At 41.7% G+C, this 21,991-nt stretch overlaps 1 protein-coding gene across 1 annotated transcript in view; it reads left to right on the plus strand.

Annotated features, from left to right (window-relative positions):
- The first annotated feature begins 281 nt into the window (after positions 1-281).
- The window catches only part of RBBP7 (RB binding protein 7, chromatin remodeling factor), a 63,889-nt gene continuing 42,179 nt past the window's right edge, over positions 282-21,991 (plus strand). Inside the window, exon 1 of the mRNA XM_075852977.1 lies at positions 282-484. Within this exon, the coding sequence (XP_075709092.1) occupies positions 469-484 (16 nt within the window). The 5' untranslated portion in view covers positions 282-468. The remainder of the gene's footprint in view (positions 485-21,991) is intronic.

Genomic DNA, 21,991 nt, shown 5'->3' on the forward strand with positions numbered 1-21,991 from the left:
AGTATTATACTGCATGCAGTACGTCTAGATAGGATAGGCTTTAGCGTCACTGTCGCTTACAAGGTAGGAGACTCCGTCCAGAAAAGACCTAGCACGGAGTGGAATGCACAGACATGAACACCATGACACCATGACACCACGCCTTGTCTGGATTTTACGATTCGGGTTCTTTTCTTGCCAGTAGTAAAAATGGCCTCCCAGGGCCTCACTAGCGTAAACGTTGCTGCCTTTTCTCCACTGATTGGCCGGTCTCTCCAGCATGGCGTACGCCGCAGCGTGTCGGGGGGCGGAGCTGGATACGGCGTGCTACTGTTACAAGTAGCTAGTAACTTTGGCGGGGATTCTTTGGCTGCGTCACGTCAGGCTTTTCTTTTTATTTTCGCGCGGGAAGCGTCTCCGGTGACCGGCGGGGAGTCATTGAGTGGTCCCTGTCTCTACTGGTGTTGGCTGTCCTGAAGAGGCGGGAAGATGGCGAATAAAGAAAGTAAGCGGGGCCTGGCCGGGGGCTGACAGCCTTATAAATCCGTGGCGTTCTTTTGCCGGTTTATATCTGGTATAACCGCACAGTGCGTCGCCATAGCCTCGCTATGGCTCTAGTTTCCTGTTGTGCTGGTCACCCATCCTCCCCGTGTCTGGGTTTGTGTTCAGTAGCCTCATAGCCAGTGCCATTCGTTTCCCTGCATTGTTCTATACGGATTGTGTGCATCGTGTGTGTTTATATGTCAATAATGACTTTCTGCCAAGACCGTGTATAATGTCCCTGCAGTGAATGTAGCCAAAGTCGGCTTCGCCCTCATGCCAAGTTTTGTCCTAGCCATAAGCTGGCTATGCATGGTGGGGTTGTGGGATGGCACATTTTGAATGTGGGTTTTCCCACCATGAATGTTAAGTGTATTGAATGTTTTATGGAGGTTGTCCCAGGGACCCTCACTGGTGTATTCCATGAAGGGGCCAAGCTAACTGCAGTGGCACCTTTTAGACTTATGCCCCCTCACACCAAATTTATGCCCTACGTTTGGCGTGTACTACTTGCTACCTGGAGTGCTGTGTCCGGGGATGCTCCTGACCTCACTGTCTGTATATGGACTGAGGTATGGGGCTACAATGCTGGAGTCCTTGGCCAGAGCATCCCAAGCGCTCTGGCTGGGGACTCTGGTTCAGTAAAACCCCATGATGTCACTGTCCATATATGGCTTCGTTCACATCTGCGTCAGGGCTCCGCTCTTCCCGTCAGAACGGAAGCCTGACAAATGGAAATCATAGGTTTCCTTTTGCATCACCCTTGATTTCAATGTTGACTGATCTGGTGCACATGGTTTCTGTTCCCGTTGTGCAAGCGTTCTGTCATTTTGACGGAATGAATAGCGTAGTCGACTACAGTATTTCTTCCGTCAGCTCGGTGGAACCCTTGCACAACTTAGACAAACGGAAACCGTGTGCACCGGATCCGTCGCCATTGAACTCAATGGTGATGCAAACGGAAACCTATGGTTTCCGTTAGGCTTCTGCTCTGACGGGAAGCTTTGACGGAAGGCTAAAACGGAGCCCTGATGCAGATGTGAATGAGGCCTTAGACGTGATGTCAAGAGCTTGTCAATCCCTAACGTTCTTCCCAATGACTATACAATGACATCCGTCACACACAAAATAAAAACTTGTGCTCTGCGGTATGCGATTGTCCCCCCCCCCCCCCTTCCAGGATTCTTCAGAATGGAATAGTGTAGTCTACTAGACTATTCTAACCTTCAAAAAAAGAAGGTATACCGATGAGGGCCAAAAATATTTTGGTCTCAGTTGGGCTAATTGAGCCCTATGGTCACATTTACCGTCTACTTTGGGAGCTTTCACGATGTACACTCTAAACGTAGAGCTAAAATGTGATATGAACCAGGCTGAACAGACAGGGTGACCCTTAGGGTAAGTCCACATATGGCATAAATACTATAGAATTTGAGTTTAGATTTTTCGTACTAAAATTCTGCAGCGTTTTTGCAAGAAAAATTGACATGTTGCAAATTGAGCCACAGGTTAATTAAAAAAAAAAATTCCTACAGCGTGTGGATGAGATTTGCTCAAAACTCATCCACTTTGCTGCTACTGTTAGGGTATGTGCACACACACTAATTACGTCCGTAATTGACGGACGTATTTCGGCCGCAAGTCCCGGACCGAACACAGTGCAGGGAGCCGGGCTCCTAGCATCATACTTATGTACGAAGCTAGGAGTCCCTGCCTCGCTGCAGGACAACTGTCCCGTACTGAAAACATGATTACAGTACGGGACAGTTGTCCTGCAGCGAGGCAGGGACTCCTAGCATCGTACATAAGTATGATGCTAGGAGCCCGGCTCCCTGCACTGTGTTCGGTCCGGTACTTGCGGCCGAAATACGGACGTAATTAGTGTGTGTGCACATACCCTAAGATGCTTTGAAATTTCCATACGGAAAATCTAATTAAATTTACGCTGTTTGTGAATGTGCCCTACTACCGACCACATCTAAGTTCGTGAACTTAGATCTGATCGGTATTAGGGTTATCCTGTATCCTGTGTGTAAACACCTATTCACACGACATGGATTCACACGGCCGTAGTAGGAACAATAGACCCCAAATGGGGCTATTCACACAGCCGTCAAAAAACCGGCGCCGTCAAAATATGGAGCATGCCCTATTTTCAGCCGTTCTCCCGGCCGCATGGCTCCCATAGAACTCTGTGGGGCCGTGTAAAGCACGGCTGTCACTCAGATGTGGTCCGAGTGACGGCTGAGCTTTCTGCCGCTCGCTTGCTCTCTGCTCCTTCTCTCAGTGCGAAGTGCATAGGAGGAGATTTTTTTGCTTCCTGTAGGAGCGGAATCCCCAATTACTGGACACATCGTTGCTGAAGCTGTGTCCGGGGATTCTACTCCAGGAGAAATCCCTAACTTCACTGTCTATATATGCACAGTCAAATCAGGGACTTCTCCTGACGCGGTCTCCTACTCCTGAAACGTATTTCCCGGTGCTGTGGCCTGTGTTTCCGCTCCAGGAGAAGTACCTGACTACACTGTCCATATATAGACACAGTGACGTCAGGGACTTGTGAAGCGGAATCCCCGGCGCTGTGGCTGGTGATTCTGATCCAGGACGAGTTTCTGACTTCACTCTCCGTATATGGACATTGATGTCAGACTTCTCCTTGAACGGCCCTCTACAGTGGTGCCATCTACAGGAAGGTAGGGTGGTGCCATCTATGGGGGGGGTGCTATGTAACTGCGTAATTGTTTCTTTTTGCAGCGTGAATTTAGAAAGCATTACGTTTTTATTTGTTTTTTATATCCCGTTCATGTCTTGCAATAAATAACCTTTGAAATTCATACTTCAGGTTTTTACGGTCATAGAACCTATCCACAGGGCATACACATACATTACGCACGCTTTGGCTTCCGCCTTCGTCTGGTGGTGGCGCTTACAAATTCATTCTCCATATTTATCCTATATGATGACCAATTACAAAGATGTACCCATATGAGGAATATATTAGGTAAAGTACCTCGATCATTCATGGGCGTCATGACAGCGTTTGTCTACAGCAGCTAATCACATGGTATGGGCATCATGTACCACGTGAGGTGCGTGCGTGATTGCATCATCGCAGTGCATCTTGTCACACGTACATCCAGATACCGGCTCATTGTGAGTTGCTATGGACGCCTGCGCATGCGCACTTGATCACAGTCCGCTATATGTATTCCAAGATCTTAGGCGGGATTCACACGACCGGGTCGTTCCCGAGCCCGAGTGTCGGCCGGTAAAATCGTCCGTTCTGCATCCGGGCCGGGCAGATCCGGACAGTGACATCAGCGGCAACTCCTGAAGGGGAATCCCCATGTGTTCGGGGATTCCGCTTCAGGAGTTTCCCCTGATGTCACTGCCCAGATATGGACAGAGACATCAAGCGCTCTGTCCAGGAGCGGAATCCCCGAAAACACGGGGATTCCGCTCCTTCAAGGAGCTAAAGTGCGGCTAGCACATAGCAGAGCGGGGAGATACCTCCCTGCTCTGCTATAGTGGCGTCGCTGCAGTAGTAGCAGCCGCAGCAGCTGCTGCTACTAGCGGCTCCATCGAAGGTGTTGCCGGGCCAGGGTGCTTTTCAAGCAGGGGAAGGGAGCCAGCGCAGCGCTCCCTTCCACCTGCTGTACACCCCGGCCCTGCCACACAGTGTACAGCGATGCCATTCGTCAGAATGGCATCAACTCCTCCTCACAGCGCAGAGTGCATGTGAGGAGGAGATAGAGCGCAAGCTCCGGAAAACCCAGCCATCACTCGGGACACATCCCGGTGATGGCCGTGTATTACCCGGCCCCATAGACTTCTATGGGAGCCGGGTACCCGGGCGAAGATAGAGCATGTCCTATTTTTTGACGGCCGGTTTTCCCGGCCGTCAAAAAATCAGTCGTGTGAATAGCCCCATTAGGGGTCTATTATTCCTAATGCAGCCGGGTGCCGGCCGATTTATGAACGGCCGGCACCCGGCCGGGAAACCCTGCCGTGAGAATGAGGCCTTATGCAATTGTTCATGATATATATATTTACATTTTCAGGTATATGTTTATAATAGTAAACACTGTCAACATCTCCACTCCTAATCCCTCAAAAAACCGCCATATTCACACAAGAAAAAAAAAACAAAAACAAATTGATGTCTATGCAAACATATATGTATCATGTGGCCAAAACATTGTATAGATTTTTTATTATATCATATTTGACTATTCGTTTTATACAACCTGAATATATATATATAAAGATGTAAAAACTATTCCAAAGATATATTAAATAACATGATGATAAAATTATGCAATGCATAATTAAATGCATGTGATGACATAAGTGAACCAAGTGAATATTAAAACATACCTCGCTACCCAGGACATTGGAAGACAAAGAAATCCTACAGTGCATAAATGAATACCTGTGATATAATACGTACAATATGTAATATAACAAATTTCTCTTTGCCCAATGCACTGAAAGACATAATAAATCTTTGCACTGCATAGGCAAGTGCATGTGATAGCATAATAAATGTAACATGTAAATATAACAAATTTCATGTACCCAAGACACTAGAGGTCATAATAATACACCCTTAGGCCTCACTCACACGAGCATGGCGTTTTTGTGCACGCAAAAACCACTTAACAGCTCCGTGGGGCAGCAGCATATAATGCGCGGCTGCGTGCTTTTCACGCAGCCGCCATCATTATGACACTCCATTTGGATGTTTGTAAACAGAAAAGCACGTGGTGCTTTTCTGTTTTCATTCATCCTTTTGACAGCTGTTGCGCGTATCACGTTTGTCCCACGGAAGTGCTTCAGAGCGACATGCGTGGTTTTCACGCACCCATTGACTTCAATGGGTGCGTGATTCGCGCATAACCCCCAAAGAACGGACATGTCGTGACTTTTTCAGTGGGCTCAAGCTGAGTCAAAATCACGGACATGTCTGCACTGCCCCATAGACTAATATAGGTCCGTGCAACGCGCATGCAAATCACGCGCGTTGCACGGACGTTTTTCCAGTTCGTCTGAATAAAGCCTAAGGCTTCATGCACACGAACGTATTTTTGTCCTCTCGTAAATACTGGCGTAAATACGGGTCCTTGGTCACACGTATTCGACCCATATTGCACCAGTATTTGCGGACCCGTGCCTGTAAATACGGGTCAGGTGTCACCAGTATTCCACCCGTATTTACGGGCACGTTTTCGCTGCAAAATTGCACTGCACTAATCGGCAGCCCCTTCTATCCTCCTATCAGTGCAGGATAGGGAGAAGGGACAGCCCTTTCCGCAGTAAAAGAAATTCATAATTACCCGGCCGTTGTCTTGGTGACGCGTCCCTCTCGACATCCAGTCCGACGTCCCTGGATGACGCGGCAGTCCATGTGACCGCTGCAGCCAGTGATTGGCTGCAGCAGTCACATGGGATGAAACGTCATCCCGGGAGGCCGGACTGGAGGAGGAAGAGGAAGAAGAATTCTGGGTAAGTTAACTTTTAATAGTATTAACTCCAGCGGTAGTCACTGTCCTGGGTGCTAAGTTACTGCCGATCAGTTAACTCTTTCAGCACCCTGGACAGTGACTATCCCCTGACGTCGCCTAGCAACGCTCCCGTAATTACGGGTGCACACACGTAGCCACCCGTAATTACGGGAGCCCCATAGACTTCTATGGGCCTGCCCGTGCCGTTATTGCGGCCTGAAATAGGACATGATCTTTATTTTTCAATGTCACGGGCACCTTCCCGTAAGCATACGGGAAGGTACCCGTGGCCAATAGAAGTCTATGGGGCCGTAATTACGGGCATAGGCCTTACAGTGCAAAAATAAGTGAATGTAATAGAAAATAAGTGAATCATGTAAATAGCGCAAATTCCTATATACACATGACACATTGAAGTGATATTTGTATAAAAATTAAAAAAAATATAAAATAGTGATGAAATAAATATATATAGGTGTGTGTGTATGTATGTATGTATGTATGTATATATATATATATATATATATATATATATATATATATACCAGTAGAAAAAAACGGCAGCACTCTAATTCAGTATATAGGTTCCAGTAATGAAGGGTGCCAGCTGATAGTCCCGATCCAAAGACCATACGTATATCCAAAAAGAAAGTTCAGCAGCACTCCAATGATCAAGGTGAAAAAAAGGTGAAATTTATTGAGCCAACATGGCAATGCAACGTTTCCGTCCCACCTTGGGACCTTTCTCAAGCATAGTGATACATACAAGTTCAGTGATTTATATAGTGTGTATACAATCAGTGTCATCAATCTCATTAGAATAATGAGGTTGATATATACATCTCAAAATAACGTGATACAACAAAGAAAGAGTATCGAAGCGACATCAATCGATACAAATAGTGAAAACAATACGTTGATGTTAAAAACAACATAAAACATACATTTCTCATGCAAGAAAATATAACATTCTTTAAATCGCAATATTCACCAGCTGGGTGAGATTCAGAGACTGCACGACCACTTGACCAATCAGAACGCAGGTCTTGTAAGACGTATAACACTTGTCATTCACAGCCAGTATCTGTCCAGCTCCACTGCGCATGCGTCGGATCAGTCCGGACCGGATATGACGTCTCGCTATAGTAACTAGGATACCGATCGTTGGTAAACAAAGTCCTCATAATATTCAATTATATGTGGTCGATCCGTATAACCCAGACATGACACATCGCTTCAAGAATTTAGACATATCGATCCTCCGAAAAGGCCATTACATACAGTACAGATAGAAAATATGAATTAACTAAAAAGATCTTTTGCTCATCTTGTCTTTACACAGCACCAACAGGGTAAATATACCCAAGTATTATACCTGAATGGGAATAGGCAATTTACCGCACATCATGATTAAGGTGACAGAAACTCATTCATAGTAATATATAAATAAACCAGTAGAATCCACACGAGGAAGACGGGATCCCGACCACATTCCGTGGGCGGCGGTCTCCGTCAATCAGGTTCGTGGAAAGAAACGCACACAACCTCGTGTACGCGGTCCCAACCATATCTCCTATAACCCGTGTAACGGACTCACTATATTTAAAATAATAAACATAAAGATAAAAAAGAGGGAAAAGATGTGCCGTAAATATCACCCAGCCATGGGAAAGGAAGAAACTAATAAAAAATCAAATATGCTGAGAAACAGACACATTGAGCAAGAGAACATTTCAACCACCTTTCCATCGCAGATATTGCTAATATTGGTTATCGTAATATCAATAAAGTTGATCTGAAGTGGTCCTGCAGTCCCATGTTTATCTATAATACATAAATTTTTGACATGTTTTTAATAATTTTTCTATCACACATTTTTAAAGAGGAGAACATCACCAGAAGTCAAGACACAACAGGAGGTAACGGTCTCAGGAAGCAACTCTGGCTACATTAAATTCAACGTTAAGACCATTAGGTCGCAAGGTATTCAATTGGAAAATCCATTGAAGTTCACATTTATGTAGTGCCCTATGTCGATCACCACCCTTATAGGATACAGGGATATGGTCAAGGATCATAAATTTAAGATCCTTTTCAGTATGGCCATGATCAGTAAAATGTTTGGCAACAGGTAAGTCACATTTCTTTTTTCTTATTGAGTACCGATGGTTATTCAACCTTGTTTTAAAATCACATGTAGTTTCCCCTACATACAATAAATGGCAGGGGCACCAAAGTACATAAATAACCCAGTCTGTATCACAAGTTACATGGTGTTTAATCTTAAATGACTTATGTGTCACAGGATGATCAAAAGTATTACCCCTCTGAATAAGATTGCAATTGATGCATCTATGGCATGGGAAATTACCTGGTCTTAAAGCCTTTAATAACGCTTGTGTCCCTTTTAGCTGTTGTTCACCAACTCTGGTTCTAACAAGATTGTCCCGTAGATTCTTAGATCTACGGTAAGACATTAAGGGTGAATTGTTTAGTTCACAAATATGGTTATAGCTATTTTTGATAATAGGCCAATGTCTATTCAAAATGCTGGATACACTACCGCTCAACACATTATATGTAGATATGAATGGTAATCTTTTGCTTTTAATGTGTTTATACGGTTTAGTCAATGTTTCCCTCGGAATACTCTTAATCTTAATTTTGTGAGTATATAATAAATGTTTAGGGTATCCCCTTTGTGCAAAATTAGCGATCATGAGGTCTAGGGACGTATCTAAATCATTCGGATCATCTACAATCCGTTTTGCTCTCATCATCTGACTCAATGGCAAAGACCGTATCATGTTCTTAGGGTGACAGCTCTCAAACTGTAAAAGGGTATTCAGATTGATCAAAATATCCAATTTACTATGACCTCTTCTAATGAAATGGTACAGTTTTTGGATGTCAATGTAATACTGAGGGACAATGTCCTAACTACTAGGCTATATACGAAAGATACAGATCGTAATACCCTTTTACAGTTTGAGAGCTGTCACCCTAAGAACATGACATGGTGAACAACAGCTAAAAGGGACACAAGTGTTATTAAAGGATTTAAGACCAGGTAATTTCCCATGCCATAGATGCATCAATTGCAATCTTATTCAGAGGGGTAATACTTTTGATCATCCTGTGACACATAAGTCATTTAAGATTAAACACCATGTAACTTGTGATACAGACTGGGTTATTTATGTACTTTGGTGCCCCTGCCATTTATTGTATGTAGGGGAAACTACATGTGATTTTAAAACAAGGTTGAATAACCATCGGTACTCAATAAGAAAAAAGAAATGTGACTTACCTGTTGCCAAACATTTTACTGATCATGGCCATACTGAAAAGGATCTTAAATTTATGATCCTTGACCATATCCCTGTATCCTATAAGGGTGGTGATCGACATAGGGCACTACATAAATGTGAACTTCAATGGATTTTCCAATTGAATACCTTGCGACCTAATGGTCTTAACGTTGAATTTAATGTAGCCAGAGTTGCTTCCTGAGACCGTTACCTCCTGTTGTGTCTTGACTTCTGGTGATGTTCTCCTCTTTAAAAATGTGTGATACATAAATTTTTGACATGTTTTTAATAATTTTTCTATTATAGATAAACATGGGACTGCAGGACCACTTCAGATCAACTTTATTGATATTACGATAACCAATATTAGCGATATCTGCGATGGAAAGGTGGTTGAAATGTTCTCTTGCTCAATGTGTCTGTTTCTCAGCATATTTGATTTTTTATTAGTTTCTTCCTTTCCCATGGCTGGGTGATATTTACGGCACATCTTTTCCCTCTTTTTTATCTTTATGTTTATTATTTTAAATATAGTGAGTCCGTTACACGGGTTATAGGAGATATGGTTGGGACCGCGTACACGAGGTTGTGTGCGTTTCTTTCCACGAACCTGATTGACGGAGACCGCCGCCCACGGAATGTGGTCGGGATCCCGTCTTCCTCGTGTGGATTCTACTGGTTTATTTATATATTACTATGAATGAGTTTCTGTCACCTTAATCATGATGTGCGGTAAATTGCCTATTCCCATTCAGGTATAATACTTGGGTATATTTACCCTGTTGGTGCTGTGTAAAGACAAGATGAGCAAAAGATCTTTTTAGTTAATTCATATTTTCTATCTGTACTGTATGTAATGGCCTTTTCGGAGGATCGATATGTCTAAATTCTTGAAGCGATGTGTCATTTCTGGGTTATACGGATCGACCACATATAATTGAATATTATGAGGACTTTGTTTACCAACGATCGGTATCCTAGTTACTATAGCGAGACGTCATATCCGGTCCGGACTGATCCGAGGCATGCGCAGTGGAGCTGGACAGATACTGGCTGTGAATGACAAGTGTTATACGTCTTACAACAAGACCTGCGTTCTGATTGGTCAAGTGGTCGTGCAGTCTCTGAATCTCACCCAGCTGGTGAATATTGCGATTTAAAGAATGTTATATTTTCTTGCATGAGAAATGTATGTTTTATGTTGTTTTTAACATCAACGTATTGTTTTCACTATTTGTATCGATTGATGTCGCTTCGATACTCTTTCTTTGTTGTATCACGTTATTTTGAGATGTATATATCAACCTCATTATTCTAATGAGATTGATGACACTGATTGTATACACACTATATAAATCACTGAACTTGTATGTATCACTATGCTTGAGAAAGGTCCCAAGGTGGGACGGAAACGTTGCATTGCCATGTTGGCTCAATAAATTTCACCTTTTTTTTCACCTTGATCATTGGAGTGCTGCTGAACTTTCTTTTTGGATATATATATATATATATATATATATCAGTGAAGAACTAGTATAATAAAGTGTACATATATCAACACAAAGGAATATATATGTAAATAATATTGTTGTGTGAAATAGGCAAGAAATGAGGGGCCAGAGGGAAGGCCTCTTCTTGGTATCTTGCATACGTCCCATAGTTATTATAGATACCATCTGTTGCAGTATTAGCATATCCCTAAATAGCAAGATAATTTGAACCATCTATATCTGATAGAATAGGAATAGCATATAAATTAAAATCATATTGAAATGATACATTACAGAATTAAAAAATGCCACAGAGCATACTCAATAATCAGAGAAAAGAGGCGTAACCATGTGAATCATTCCATCCCCTCGGCTGCATAGTCCCCAATGTCCATATCCATTTACTTTCAAGTCTTAACAACTTTTTCATCAGATCTCCTCTCATATTCGTTTCTATATGATCTTTTCCCCTCACTTTCAGCAACCTAGACTTGCAATTATGGTGCAGTTTAAAGTGACGAGGAATAGTTTTAAATTTCTCCACTTTGTTAACGTCATGGATCTCTTTTGCAGATTCAAAGTCGCGTACATGCTCCCTGACACGAACCCGAAGTTTGCGTGTAGTCAGTCCTATATAAAATTTGTACCAGGGGCATATTGCATAGTAAATCACACCACGTGTGGCACACGTGATGTGCCATACAATTTTTGAAGGTTTTAGGTTTTTGAATTTGCAAAATCGACAGCACGTTCAATATTGAGGCATGAGATACAATCTCCGCAAGGGGAGCAGCCCCATTTTGGCCCTCTTGTTCCAAAGAACTTTTTTCCTTGTGATATTGGAGTGTAAAAACTCTAGACCAAATGGTCCTTAAAGAGGCTCTGTCACCACGAAGTGCCCGATCTCCTACATAAGGAGATCGGCGCTGTTATGTGTTTTTACTTTTGACCATGTGGGGGTTGTAAAGAGGAGTGTCCATGTCCAGACACTTCAGTAACGTTAACGTGTGAGTATGTGACTGCACATACTGATCTGGCAAGATCACTATTCGCTGCTTAAATGAATGGAGAGAAGTGTATGATGCTGATTGGTCAGCGTCATACACTCCTCTTTACAATGCCCACTTGGTCTAAAGTAAAAACACACCCAGTTGGGCATTAACCCCTTAACGCCGAAGGACGGATATATGCGTCCTCAGCAGCTGCTAGTTCGCGCAGGTGGACGGATATATCTGTCCTGTGATGGCGCGGGTACTGCCACTGTACTCACACGATCAGCGGCAGGAGCACGGCTGTTATCAAAGCGTGCTCCGATTCCGGCAGTTTAACCCATTAACTGCCGCTGTCAAAGCGGCATTTAATGTGTTTGACAGAGGGAGGGAGCTCCCTCTGTCACCCGATCGGCGCCCCCGCAAACAAATCGCGGGTCGCCGTTGGGTTTCCATGACAGCCGGGGGACTAACAAAGACCCCCAGGTCTGTCTTCAGCAAATGCTTGTTAGGCGATGCCGGAGGCATGACCTAACAGGTTGCCTGTCCGTTTTACACTGACAGGCAATAATGCTTTGGTATACTAAGTATACCAAAGCATTATATATGCGATCAACAGATCGCATAGTGCAGTCCCCTGGTGGGAATGTCAATCAGTTAAATAAAGTTTGTGAAAAAAATAAATAAAATTTCAGTCAAAATCAAATAAAACTTTTTATTTAGTAAAAGTGTCAAAACAAATAACACATACACATATATGGTATCCCCGCGATCGTAACAACTTGACCACGTTAATTAAACCGCCGGATGAACGGTGTCCAAAAAAAAAGCAAAAAACAACGGCAAAATTCTCTCTTTTCTCCCATTCCCCCCATAAAAAATAAAATAAAAGTTAGTCTATAAGTCCTATGTACCCCAATATAGTACTAATGAAAACTACACATTGGCACGCAAAAATCAAGCCCACATACGGTCACATTGACGGAGAAATAAAAAAATTACGGCTTTTGGAATGCGGCGATGCAAAAACAAGTTTTTTTCTAAAAGGGTTTTTATTGTGCAAACGTAGGAAAACATAAAACCCGTACATATTTGGTATCCCCGTAATCGTGCCGACACATAGAATAAAGTTAACATGTTATTTATGTTGCATAGTAAACGGCGTAAATTTATAACGTGAAAATTAATGCTGGAATAGCTGCTTATTTTCAATTCTCTCCTAAAATAAAGTTAATCAATATATTGTAAGCATCTAAAATTGGTACAATTACAAAATACAACTCGTCCCGCAAAAAACAAGCCCTTATACGGCTATGTCGACGGAATAAAAAAAAAGTTACGACTCTTGGAATGAACGTGCAAAATGGCCTGGTCATTAAGGGATTAAGAAAGTAATTAACATAAAGCTAAAATCGGCTATAACGTGGTGAAAATAGATTGTTTTTCTAAATAAAGAGCACTGCTGTCACCTACATTACAGCGCCGATCCTTATGTAGGAGATAGGGCACTTCTAATGTGGTGACAGAGCCTCTTTAACCTGTTCCCGCGCTGCTCCGCAAATGTACGTCCTACAGAGGGCTTGCTTCCCGCATCAGGACGTACAGTTGCGGAGTAGTTCCCGGCGCACACTGTCTGAGAACCGGGAGTTTAGCTGTCCTCGACAGCTGACACTCCAGTCTTGCCGATCAGCGGACAATCGCCGCTAATTTAGGAAATTAACCCCATAAATGCGGCGGCAGATTGCGTTCGCCACATTTAAGGGGTTTGAAGCACATCGGCAGCCCCCACAAAGTGATTGTTGGGGCTGCCGATGCTTGTCGTGGCAATCGGAGGCCAGACAATCACCTCTGGGTTGCCATGTGCGGAAGCCTCGGAGGAGCAGCCTCAGACCAGTCCTCCAGGGCTTCCTGTCAGTGTGACTGTCACGTCACAATGACAATACGTTACACTAAGTAGGTAGTGTAATGTACTCTAGCAGCGATCAAAGCTGCAAGTGTAAGTGTCCCCTAGTGGGACAAGTGAAAAAAGTAATAATTTTTTTTTTTTAAAAAGTGTAAAAATAAAAGTTTTATATAAACAAACACTGCATTTTTTTCCTATAATAAGACTTTCATTATAGGAAAAAAATGAACACGTTAAAAGTACACATATTTGGTATCACCGCGTTCCTAACGACCCCAACTATAAAACTGTAGTGTTATTTTTTCCGGTACGATGAACACCCCAAAAGAAAAAAATAGCTATTCTGGTGTCGTTTTTTAATCATCACCCCTCCAAAAATAGAGAATAAAAAGTGATCAAAAAGTTGCATGTACCCGAAAATACTACAACCCGTGCCGCAAAAAACAAGCCCTTACACAGCTTTTTTGACTGAAAAATAAATTATTTGGCTCTCAGAATATGGTGACACAGAAAATAAATAATTTTATAAAAAAGTGATTTTATTGCGCAAACGCTGCAAAACCTGAAAAAAAACTATATACATATGGTATCTCCGTAATCGTATCGACCCGCAAAATAAAGTAAAACTGTCATTTATAGCACACGGTGAACGCCGCAAAAAATAAACTAAAAAACATTGTCAGAATTGCTTGTTTTTGGTCACCCGGCTTGCAAAAAAATTTAATAAAAAGTGATCAAAAAAATCGCATGTACCCCAAAATGGTACCAATGAAAAGTACAGATTGTCCTGCAACAAATAAGCCCTCACACAGCTCCGGTGGTGAAAAAATAAAAAAGTTCTGGCTCTCAGAATATGGCGATGCAAAATGTGCAGTGTGTTCCAAAATTGTATAAGATCGGGCGCCATTTATCAGTGCGACACCGGCCACACATCTATGAATTATTTATTTACCGCATTATTATACCCTCTTATTATGCCCTGATGATCTCCGCACAGATTACATATGCCCCCACATTATAAACTGAAATACCAGCAAAACCCCAAACAGAAAAACTACCAAGCAGCATCTTCGCTCCTAAAGGAAGATGGCGCTCCCTCCCTTCTGAGCCCTGCAGCGTGCCCAAACAGCAATTTGCGCCCACATATATGGCATCACCATACCCAGGAGAACCCATTTAACCTTTTGAGGTATTTGTCTTCAGTTGCACAAACTGGGCACAACATATGCACTAAAATGGAAAATTGCAATATTAACAACATCCGCTGTGCATTAACCCCTTTGCACACAATGACTTAAAGGGAATGTGTTGCCAGCAAAACATGTTTTTTTTTTTGTTTTTTTTTAGTTAAACAATTAGTGTGTAGGTGATTAAACATTGTTCTAATTTTTTTTTTATTTTTTTCACGAGTCAGGAAATATTATAAATTGGATTCAATTTATAATATTTCCCAGCACTGGTCACTAGATGGAGCACTTCCCAAAATTGCAGCATTGCATGTGGTAAAGCAACCACATTGCTTTATGCTGCAAAATTGGGAAAAAATCCCTCGCTCTAGTGAGCTCTCAGAATCCCCCCCTCCTTTATCCTGGCTAGTGCCGGGAGAAACTAGGGGTTTGAACGGTCTAACCTCCTACACTGTGTGTCGCCATTTTTTGAGCTAACACACAGTGTAGAAGGTTTACATACACTAGTAAAACACACTGAAACACGAACATACATAGAAATCACTTACCTGCTCATGCCGCCGCCGCTCCGTCCGCTCCGTCTGCTGCCGCTGCGCCATGTGCACAAGTCCGGAAGCCGCGACCGGAAGTAGTAATCTTACTGCCCGGCCGCGACTTCCGGTCCACAGGAAAATGGTGCCGGACGGCGCGCATTTCAAATCGGACTGTGTGGGAACGGCGCATGCGCCGTTCCCACACACACGGCGTACACCAAAGTGGATGGAACGGGCCCCGTTCGCAGTCCCTATGGGAGGGGAGCTGCCGTATTCCATGTCTGTATGTGTCGTTAATCGACACATACAGAAATGGAAAAAAAAATGGCAGCCCCCATAGGGAAGAAAAAGTGTAAAAATAGAAAAAAGTAACACAAATATCAACGTTTTTAATAAAACCCTAACATAAAACTGATATAAAAAAAAAAAATGTTGGTGACACTGTTCCTTTAATAGCACGTCATGGTGCGGGGGTTAATGTATGGAGCGGGCTCACATGCTGAGCCCGTTCCATACGCTGCGGGTGTCTGCTGTGTATTACAGCTGACACCCAGGACCAACGGACAGGAACAGCGGTTGTGTGGTTATAGAAGCCTGTAAAAATAACAATATACTGCAATACATCAAAAATTTGGATAATTTTCTCGGCCTACTTCTAATAATTTCTGCAAAAGACCCGTGGGGTCTAAATGCTCACTATACCCCTAGAAAAATTCATTGAGGGGTGTTTCCAAAATGGGGTAACTTGGGGGGTTTCCACTGTTTTGGTCCCTCCAGGGCGTTGCAAACGCGACATGGCACCGAAAACCAATCCAGCAAAATCCGTGCTGCAAAATCCGTGCTCCAAAATCCAAATGGCGCTCCTTCCCTTCTAAGTAGTCCTGCCATGGGTCCAATCAGCAGTTTATTACCACATATGGGGTATTGCCGTAATCAGGAGACATTTCTTTACAAATGTTGTGGTTCTTTTTTTCCTTTATTCCTTGTAAAAATTTCAACTTTTTTTCTGAAAAAGCATAGAAATTTAATTTTTAATTTTTACTGCCTAATGCCACTAAATTCTGCAAAAAACTTGTGTGGTTAAAATGCTCACTAAACCCCTAGATAAATTTCTTGAGAGGTGTAGTTTCCAAAATGGGGTCACTTTTTGAGGGTTTCCCCTGTTTTGGTCCCTCCCAGGGACATGGCACCGAAAACCAATCCAGCAAAATCCGTGCTCCAAAATCCAAATGGTGCTCCTTCACTTCTGAGCCCTGCTGTGTGTCCAATCAGCAGTCTATTACCACATATGGGATATTGCCGTAATCGGGAGACATTGCTTTACAAATGTTGGGGTGCATTTTATTTATTATTCCTCGTAATTATTACAAATTTCATTTTAAAAATTTAATTTTTACAGACTAATTCTAATAAATTTAGCGAAAAACCTGTGTGGTCAAAATGCTAACTATAAACCTAGATTAATTCCTTGAGGGGTGCAGTTTCCAAAATGGGATAACTTTTGGGGTGTTTCCACTATTTTCAAACCTGACAAGGTGCTTAAAATATATTCTAAAAAAAAGAGGCTCCAAAATCCACTAGGTGCTCCTTTGCTTCTGAGGCCTTTGTTTGTCCATTATCACACTAGAGCCACATGTGGGATATTTCTAAAAACTGCAGAATCTGGGCAATAAAATATTGACTTGCATTTCTCTGGTAAAACCTTCTGTTACAATTATTTTTTTTTAATTAGAAATGAATTTCGTCAAAAAAAAATTAGATTTGTAAATTTCACCTCTACTTTGCTTTAATTCCTGTGAAACGCCTAAAGGGTTAAAACACTTTGTGAATGCTGATTTGAATACCTTGAGGGGTGCAGTTTTCAAAATGGTGTGACTTTTGGGGATTTTCTAATATATAAGGCCCTCAAAGTCACTTCAGAACTGAACTGGTCCCTGAAAAAATAGCCTTTTGAAATTTTCTTGAAAATGTGACAAATTGCTGCTAAAGTTCTAAGCCTTGTAACTTCCTAGAAAAATAAAAGGACGTTCAAAAAAACGACGCAAACATAAAGTAGACATATGGGAAATGTTAACTAGTAACTATTTTGTGTGGTATAAGATTTATTAATTGTGGTGTTTTTCAAAAATAAATACCAAAATTTATAGACAACATTTTTTGACTAATATAAAGTACAACATGTCACGAGAAAACAATCTCAGAATCGCTTGGATAGGTAAAAGCATTCCAATGTTTTTACCACATAAAGTAACACATGTCAGATTTGAAAAAATCGGCTGTGTCCTGAAGGCCAAAACAGGCTGGGTCCTGAAGGGGTTAAGGTTTTTTGCACGTCTGTATGTTACCGAGGGGAATTGTGGCAAGATTTTATTTTGTATTTGATCAGCTTTTAATATTGGCCAATATCTATTCAAGTGACTTCATCTCATCCCAACGAGAGTGATACGGTGTAATAAATCTCACCTCATTACTTTTAGTTCTTCTTACAGCTGGTTATAAAAGTGTATTTCAGTATCTTGAGCTCGTTTTTTCGCCTTCCTAATGCAGCGTTTGCTGTATCCACGGTCAAATCTATTTTCAAGATCTTTTGCTTGCTTTTGAAAATCTTCATTTCTCGAGCAAGTACGCTTCGATCTAAGGAATTTGCCTATGGGTATGGCAGCAAATGTCTGTCTTGGGTGCGCAGATGTGCTCACATGTAGAAGTGAGTTTACAGATATTTCCTTCCTAAACAAATCAGTTTGAATATATCCATTATCATCACATTGAATCAAGATATCCAAAAAATCCAGTTGTGTTTTTTTTTATCATATTTATGTTAGTCTGATGTTCCGATCATTTAAGTTTAGTTCTGGGGCAGGTTGGCAATCCTGCGATCTAGCAATATGGTTTAGTATTCCAATCTCTAATTCAGATTTCTTCTAATTTCTTGCACTTGGCACTTTATATTTAGTATATGGAATTTAGTGGAGTAGTGGTACAGGCTTCATACTGATACCCTGTGGGGACTGGTAACCGCGTAGGTCAAATATCTTTCCATCTGGGAATACAAATGCCTGACATTTACTTTGCACTGTGCACTTTCTCATTGTGTTCTTTATAACATATATATTTTGGTATATACTGATATTTGAACATTTGTTCAATATTCTCTCTTCCTTGGCAATCCTTTTTTCATCTGTGATTAATTTTTAATGCTTTATGTATGTGATTTTTTTTTTTTTTTTAAATCTATGAATAAAAATTTGTTTTATATTTGACTTATAGAATCTGTGGGCTCTCTGGTATTTTATTACGGTCATGTAGATACCTAATGTGTAGGGTTTTTGTTTTGATGTAATGTATGGGCAATAACATATTTTGTTCTATATAATGACTTTCTTATTTTATATTTGTAATCCCAATACTTTTTTACAACTTAATTTTTTACTTATGTATCTGCATACACCTGTATGATACATTATACTGTGTCACTATGACATAGGCTTCTGTTAGGACAGATAGGGGAGTCCCCTTTGATCATGTTGTGGTCACGGACTGTGGCGATCAAAGCGTTATACAGCTGGGGTTGAAGTTTCCTTCAATCCCAGCTGTATTTAGCAGGCTTCCCTAAGTTCAGGAGCTGTTAGTAACGGCTCCTGCTTAGAGAATGCGCTAAAACGCCAAAAGACGTCGCTGTAGACTCCTGACCTGCATAAGGACATTGGCTGGTCGGGAAGGGGTTAACGTCAATCTAAAAAAAAAAAACTGCGAGTGGCTTTAAAACGCTGCGGGGAAAAAAAAGCGCCTCCGCCTTATTGAAATCAATGGGAGGCTGTTTTGGACGTCTTTTTGCCACTGATTATGACGCGGTTTAAAAAAGACCTGTTTGAACTGGGCCTAAGAACCTGACCGAGCCTGTTGATAAACATTGGCAGTCTTATTGCCAGGTTCATAGACATTATCCCCTTAACCCGTTAGTGACCGGCCCATAGTCTTTTTACGTCGGTCACTAACGGGCCTTATTCCGATGCCATAGAGTTTTTACGTCCCGGCATCGGAATAAGTAAACAGAGCAGGGAGCTGTCAAATCTCCCTGCTCTCAGCTGCCAGCTCCCTGCTCTCAGCTGCCAGCTCCCTGCTCTGCCGGGTGAGATCGATATTTGTATCGATCTCACCCGTTTAACCCCTCAGATGCGGCGCTCAATAGCGAGCACCGCATCTGAGTGGTTTTGGAGAGAGGGAACGAGCTCCCTCTCATCCCACTGACACCCGGCGATAAGATCGCCGAGTGTCAGTGTCTCCGATGGCAGCCGGAGGCATGACCTAGCAGATGCCTGTCCGTTTTAAACGGACAGGCATAATACACTGCAATACAGAAGTATTGCAGTGTATTATAATAGCGATCGCAGAATCGCATATTAAAGTCCCCTAGTGGGACTAGTAAAGTAAAAAAAAAAGTTTAATAAAGTTAATTTAAAAAAAATGTGGAAAAAAAAATGAAAAACCCACTTTTTCCCCTTACAAACTGCTTTAGTATTAAAAAACCCAAAATAAAGTAAAAAAGTTACACATATTTGGTATCGCTGCGTCCATAACGACCCCGACTATAAAGCTATTACATTACTTAGAGGCTCTGTCACCAGATTTTCAAACCCCTATCTCGTATTACAGCAGATCGGCGCTGCAATGTAGATAACAGTAAAGTTTTTTTATTTTATTTTTTTTTATTTTTTTTAACTAGCATTTTTGGCCAAGTTATGAGCATTTTTATATTTATGCAAATGAGGCTTTCTTAAGTACAAGTGGGCGTGTATTGTGTGTGTACATCTGGGCGTTTTTACTTGTTTTACTAGCTGGGCGTTGTGAATAGAAGTGTATGATGCTGACGAATCAGCATCATCCACTTCTCTTCGTTAACACCCAGCTTCTGGCAGTGCACAGACACACAGCGTGTTCTCGAGAGATCACGCTGTGACGTCACTTCCTGCCCCAGGTCCTGCATCGTGTCGGACGAGCGAGGACACATCGGCACCAGACGACAGAGGCTACATCGACTTGCCTTCAAACGCCGATGCTGCTGCAGAATCAACTGTAGCCTCTGGTGCCGATGTGTCCTCGCTCGTCCGACACGATGCAGGACCTGGGGCAGGAAGTGAGTGACGTCACAGCGTGATCTCTAGAGAACACGCTGTGTGTCTGCACTGCCAGAAGCTGGGTGTTAACGAACAGTAGTGGATGATGCTGATTCGTCAACATCATACACTTCCATTCACAACGCCCAGCTAGTAAAACAAGTAAAAACGCCCAGATGTACACACACAATACACGCCCAGTTGCACTTAAGAAAGGCTCATTTGCATAAATATAAAAATGCTCATAACTTGGCCAAAAATGCTAGTTTTTGAAAAAAAAAAAACACGTTCCTGTAATCTACATTGCAGCGCCGATCTGCTGCAATACGAGATAGGGGTTTGAAAACCTGGTAACAGAGCCTCTTTAACCCGCTCGGTGAACGCCGTAAAAAATGAAATAAAAAAAGATAGAAAAATTGCTGTTTTCTGTGAATCCTGACTTTAAAAAAATGTGATCAAAAAGTCGCATCTACTCCAAAATGGTACCAATAAAAACTACCAGTCGTCCCGCAAAAAAAAAGCCCTCCTACAACTGCATCGGCGACAAAATAAAAACGTTACGGCTCTTCAAATATGGAGACACAAAAACAAATAATTTTGAAAAAAAAAATCGTTTTTACTGTGTAAAAGTAGTAAAACATACAAAAACTATACAAATTTGGTATCGTTGCAATCGTAACAACCCGCTGAATAGTTATTGTGTTATTTATAGCACACGGTAAACGGCGTAGATTTAGGACGCAAAAAAGTGTGGCGAAATTTCAGATTTTTTTCTATCCCCCCCCCCCCCAAAAAAAGTTAATAAAAGTTAATCAATAAATAATATGTACCTCAAAACGGTGCTATTAAAAAATACAACTTGTCCCGCAAAAAACAAGACCTTATACAGCTATGTCGACGCAAAAATAAAAAAGTTATAGCTCTCGGAATGCGATGATGGAAAAACTTAAAAAATAGCTTGGTCATTAACGTCTAAAATAGGCTGGTCATTAAGGGGTTAATGACCAGGCCATTTTGCACATTAATGAACAAGGATTAGTTTTTGTTTTCCCGGTCGTGGCTTTTTTTAAATTTTTTTTATTACGACGACATATCCATATAAGGTCTTGTTTTTTGCGGGATGAGTTGTGTTTTGCAATTGCACTAGTTTTGGTTGCATATAATATAATATATTGAATCTTTTATTAACTATTTTAGAGGAGAATTGAAAATAAGCATCTTTTCCAGCATTGATTTTCACGTTATAAATTCACGCCATTTACTACAGCGTAAATAACATATTACCTTTATTCTTAGGGTCGGCACGATTACGGGGATACCAAAGATGTAAAGGTTTTATGTTTTTCTATGTTTGCATAATAAAATCCCTTTTAGAAAAAAATTACTTGTTTTTGCATCGCCGCATTCCAAGAGCCGTAACTTATTTTATTTTTTTCAGTCA

Source organism: Rhinoderma darwinii, chromosome 2, assembly GCF_050947455.1.
Source record: "Rhinoderma darwinii isolate aRhiDar2 chromosome 2, aRhiDar2.hap1, whole genome shotgun sequence".
In the NCBI taxonomy this organism is placed as follows: Eukaryota; Metazoa; Chordata; class Amphibia; order Anura; family Rhinodermatidae; genus Rhinoderma; species Rhinoderma darwinii.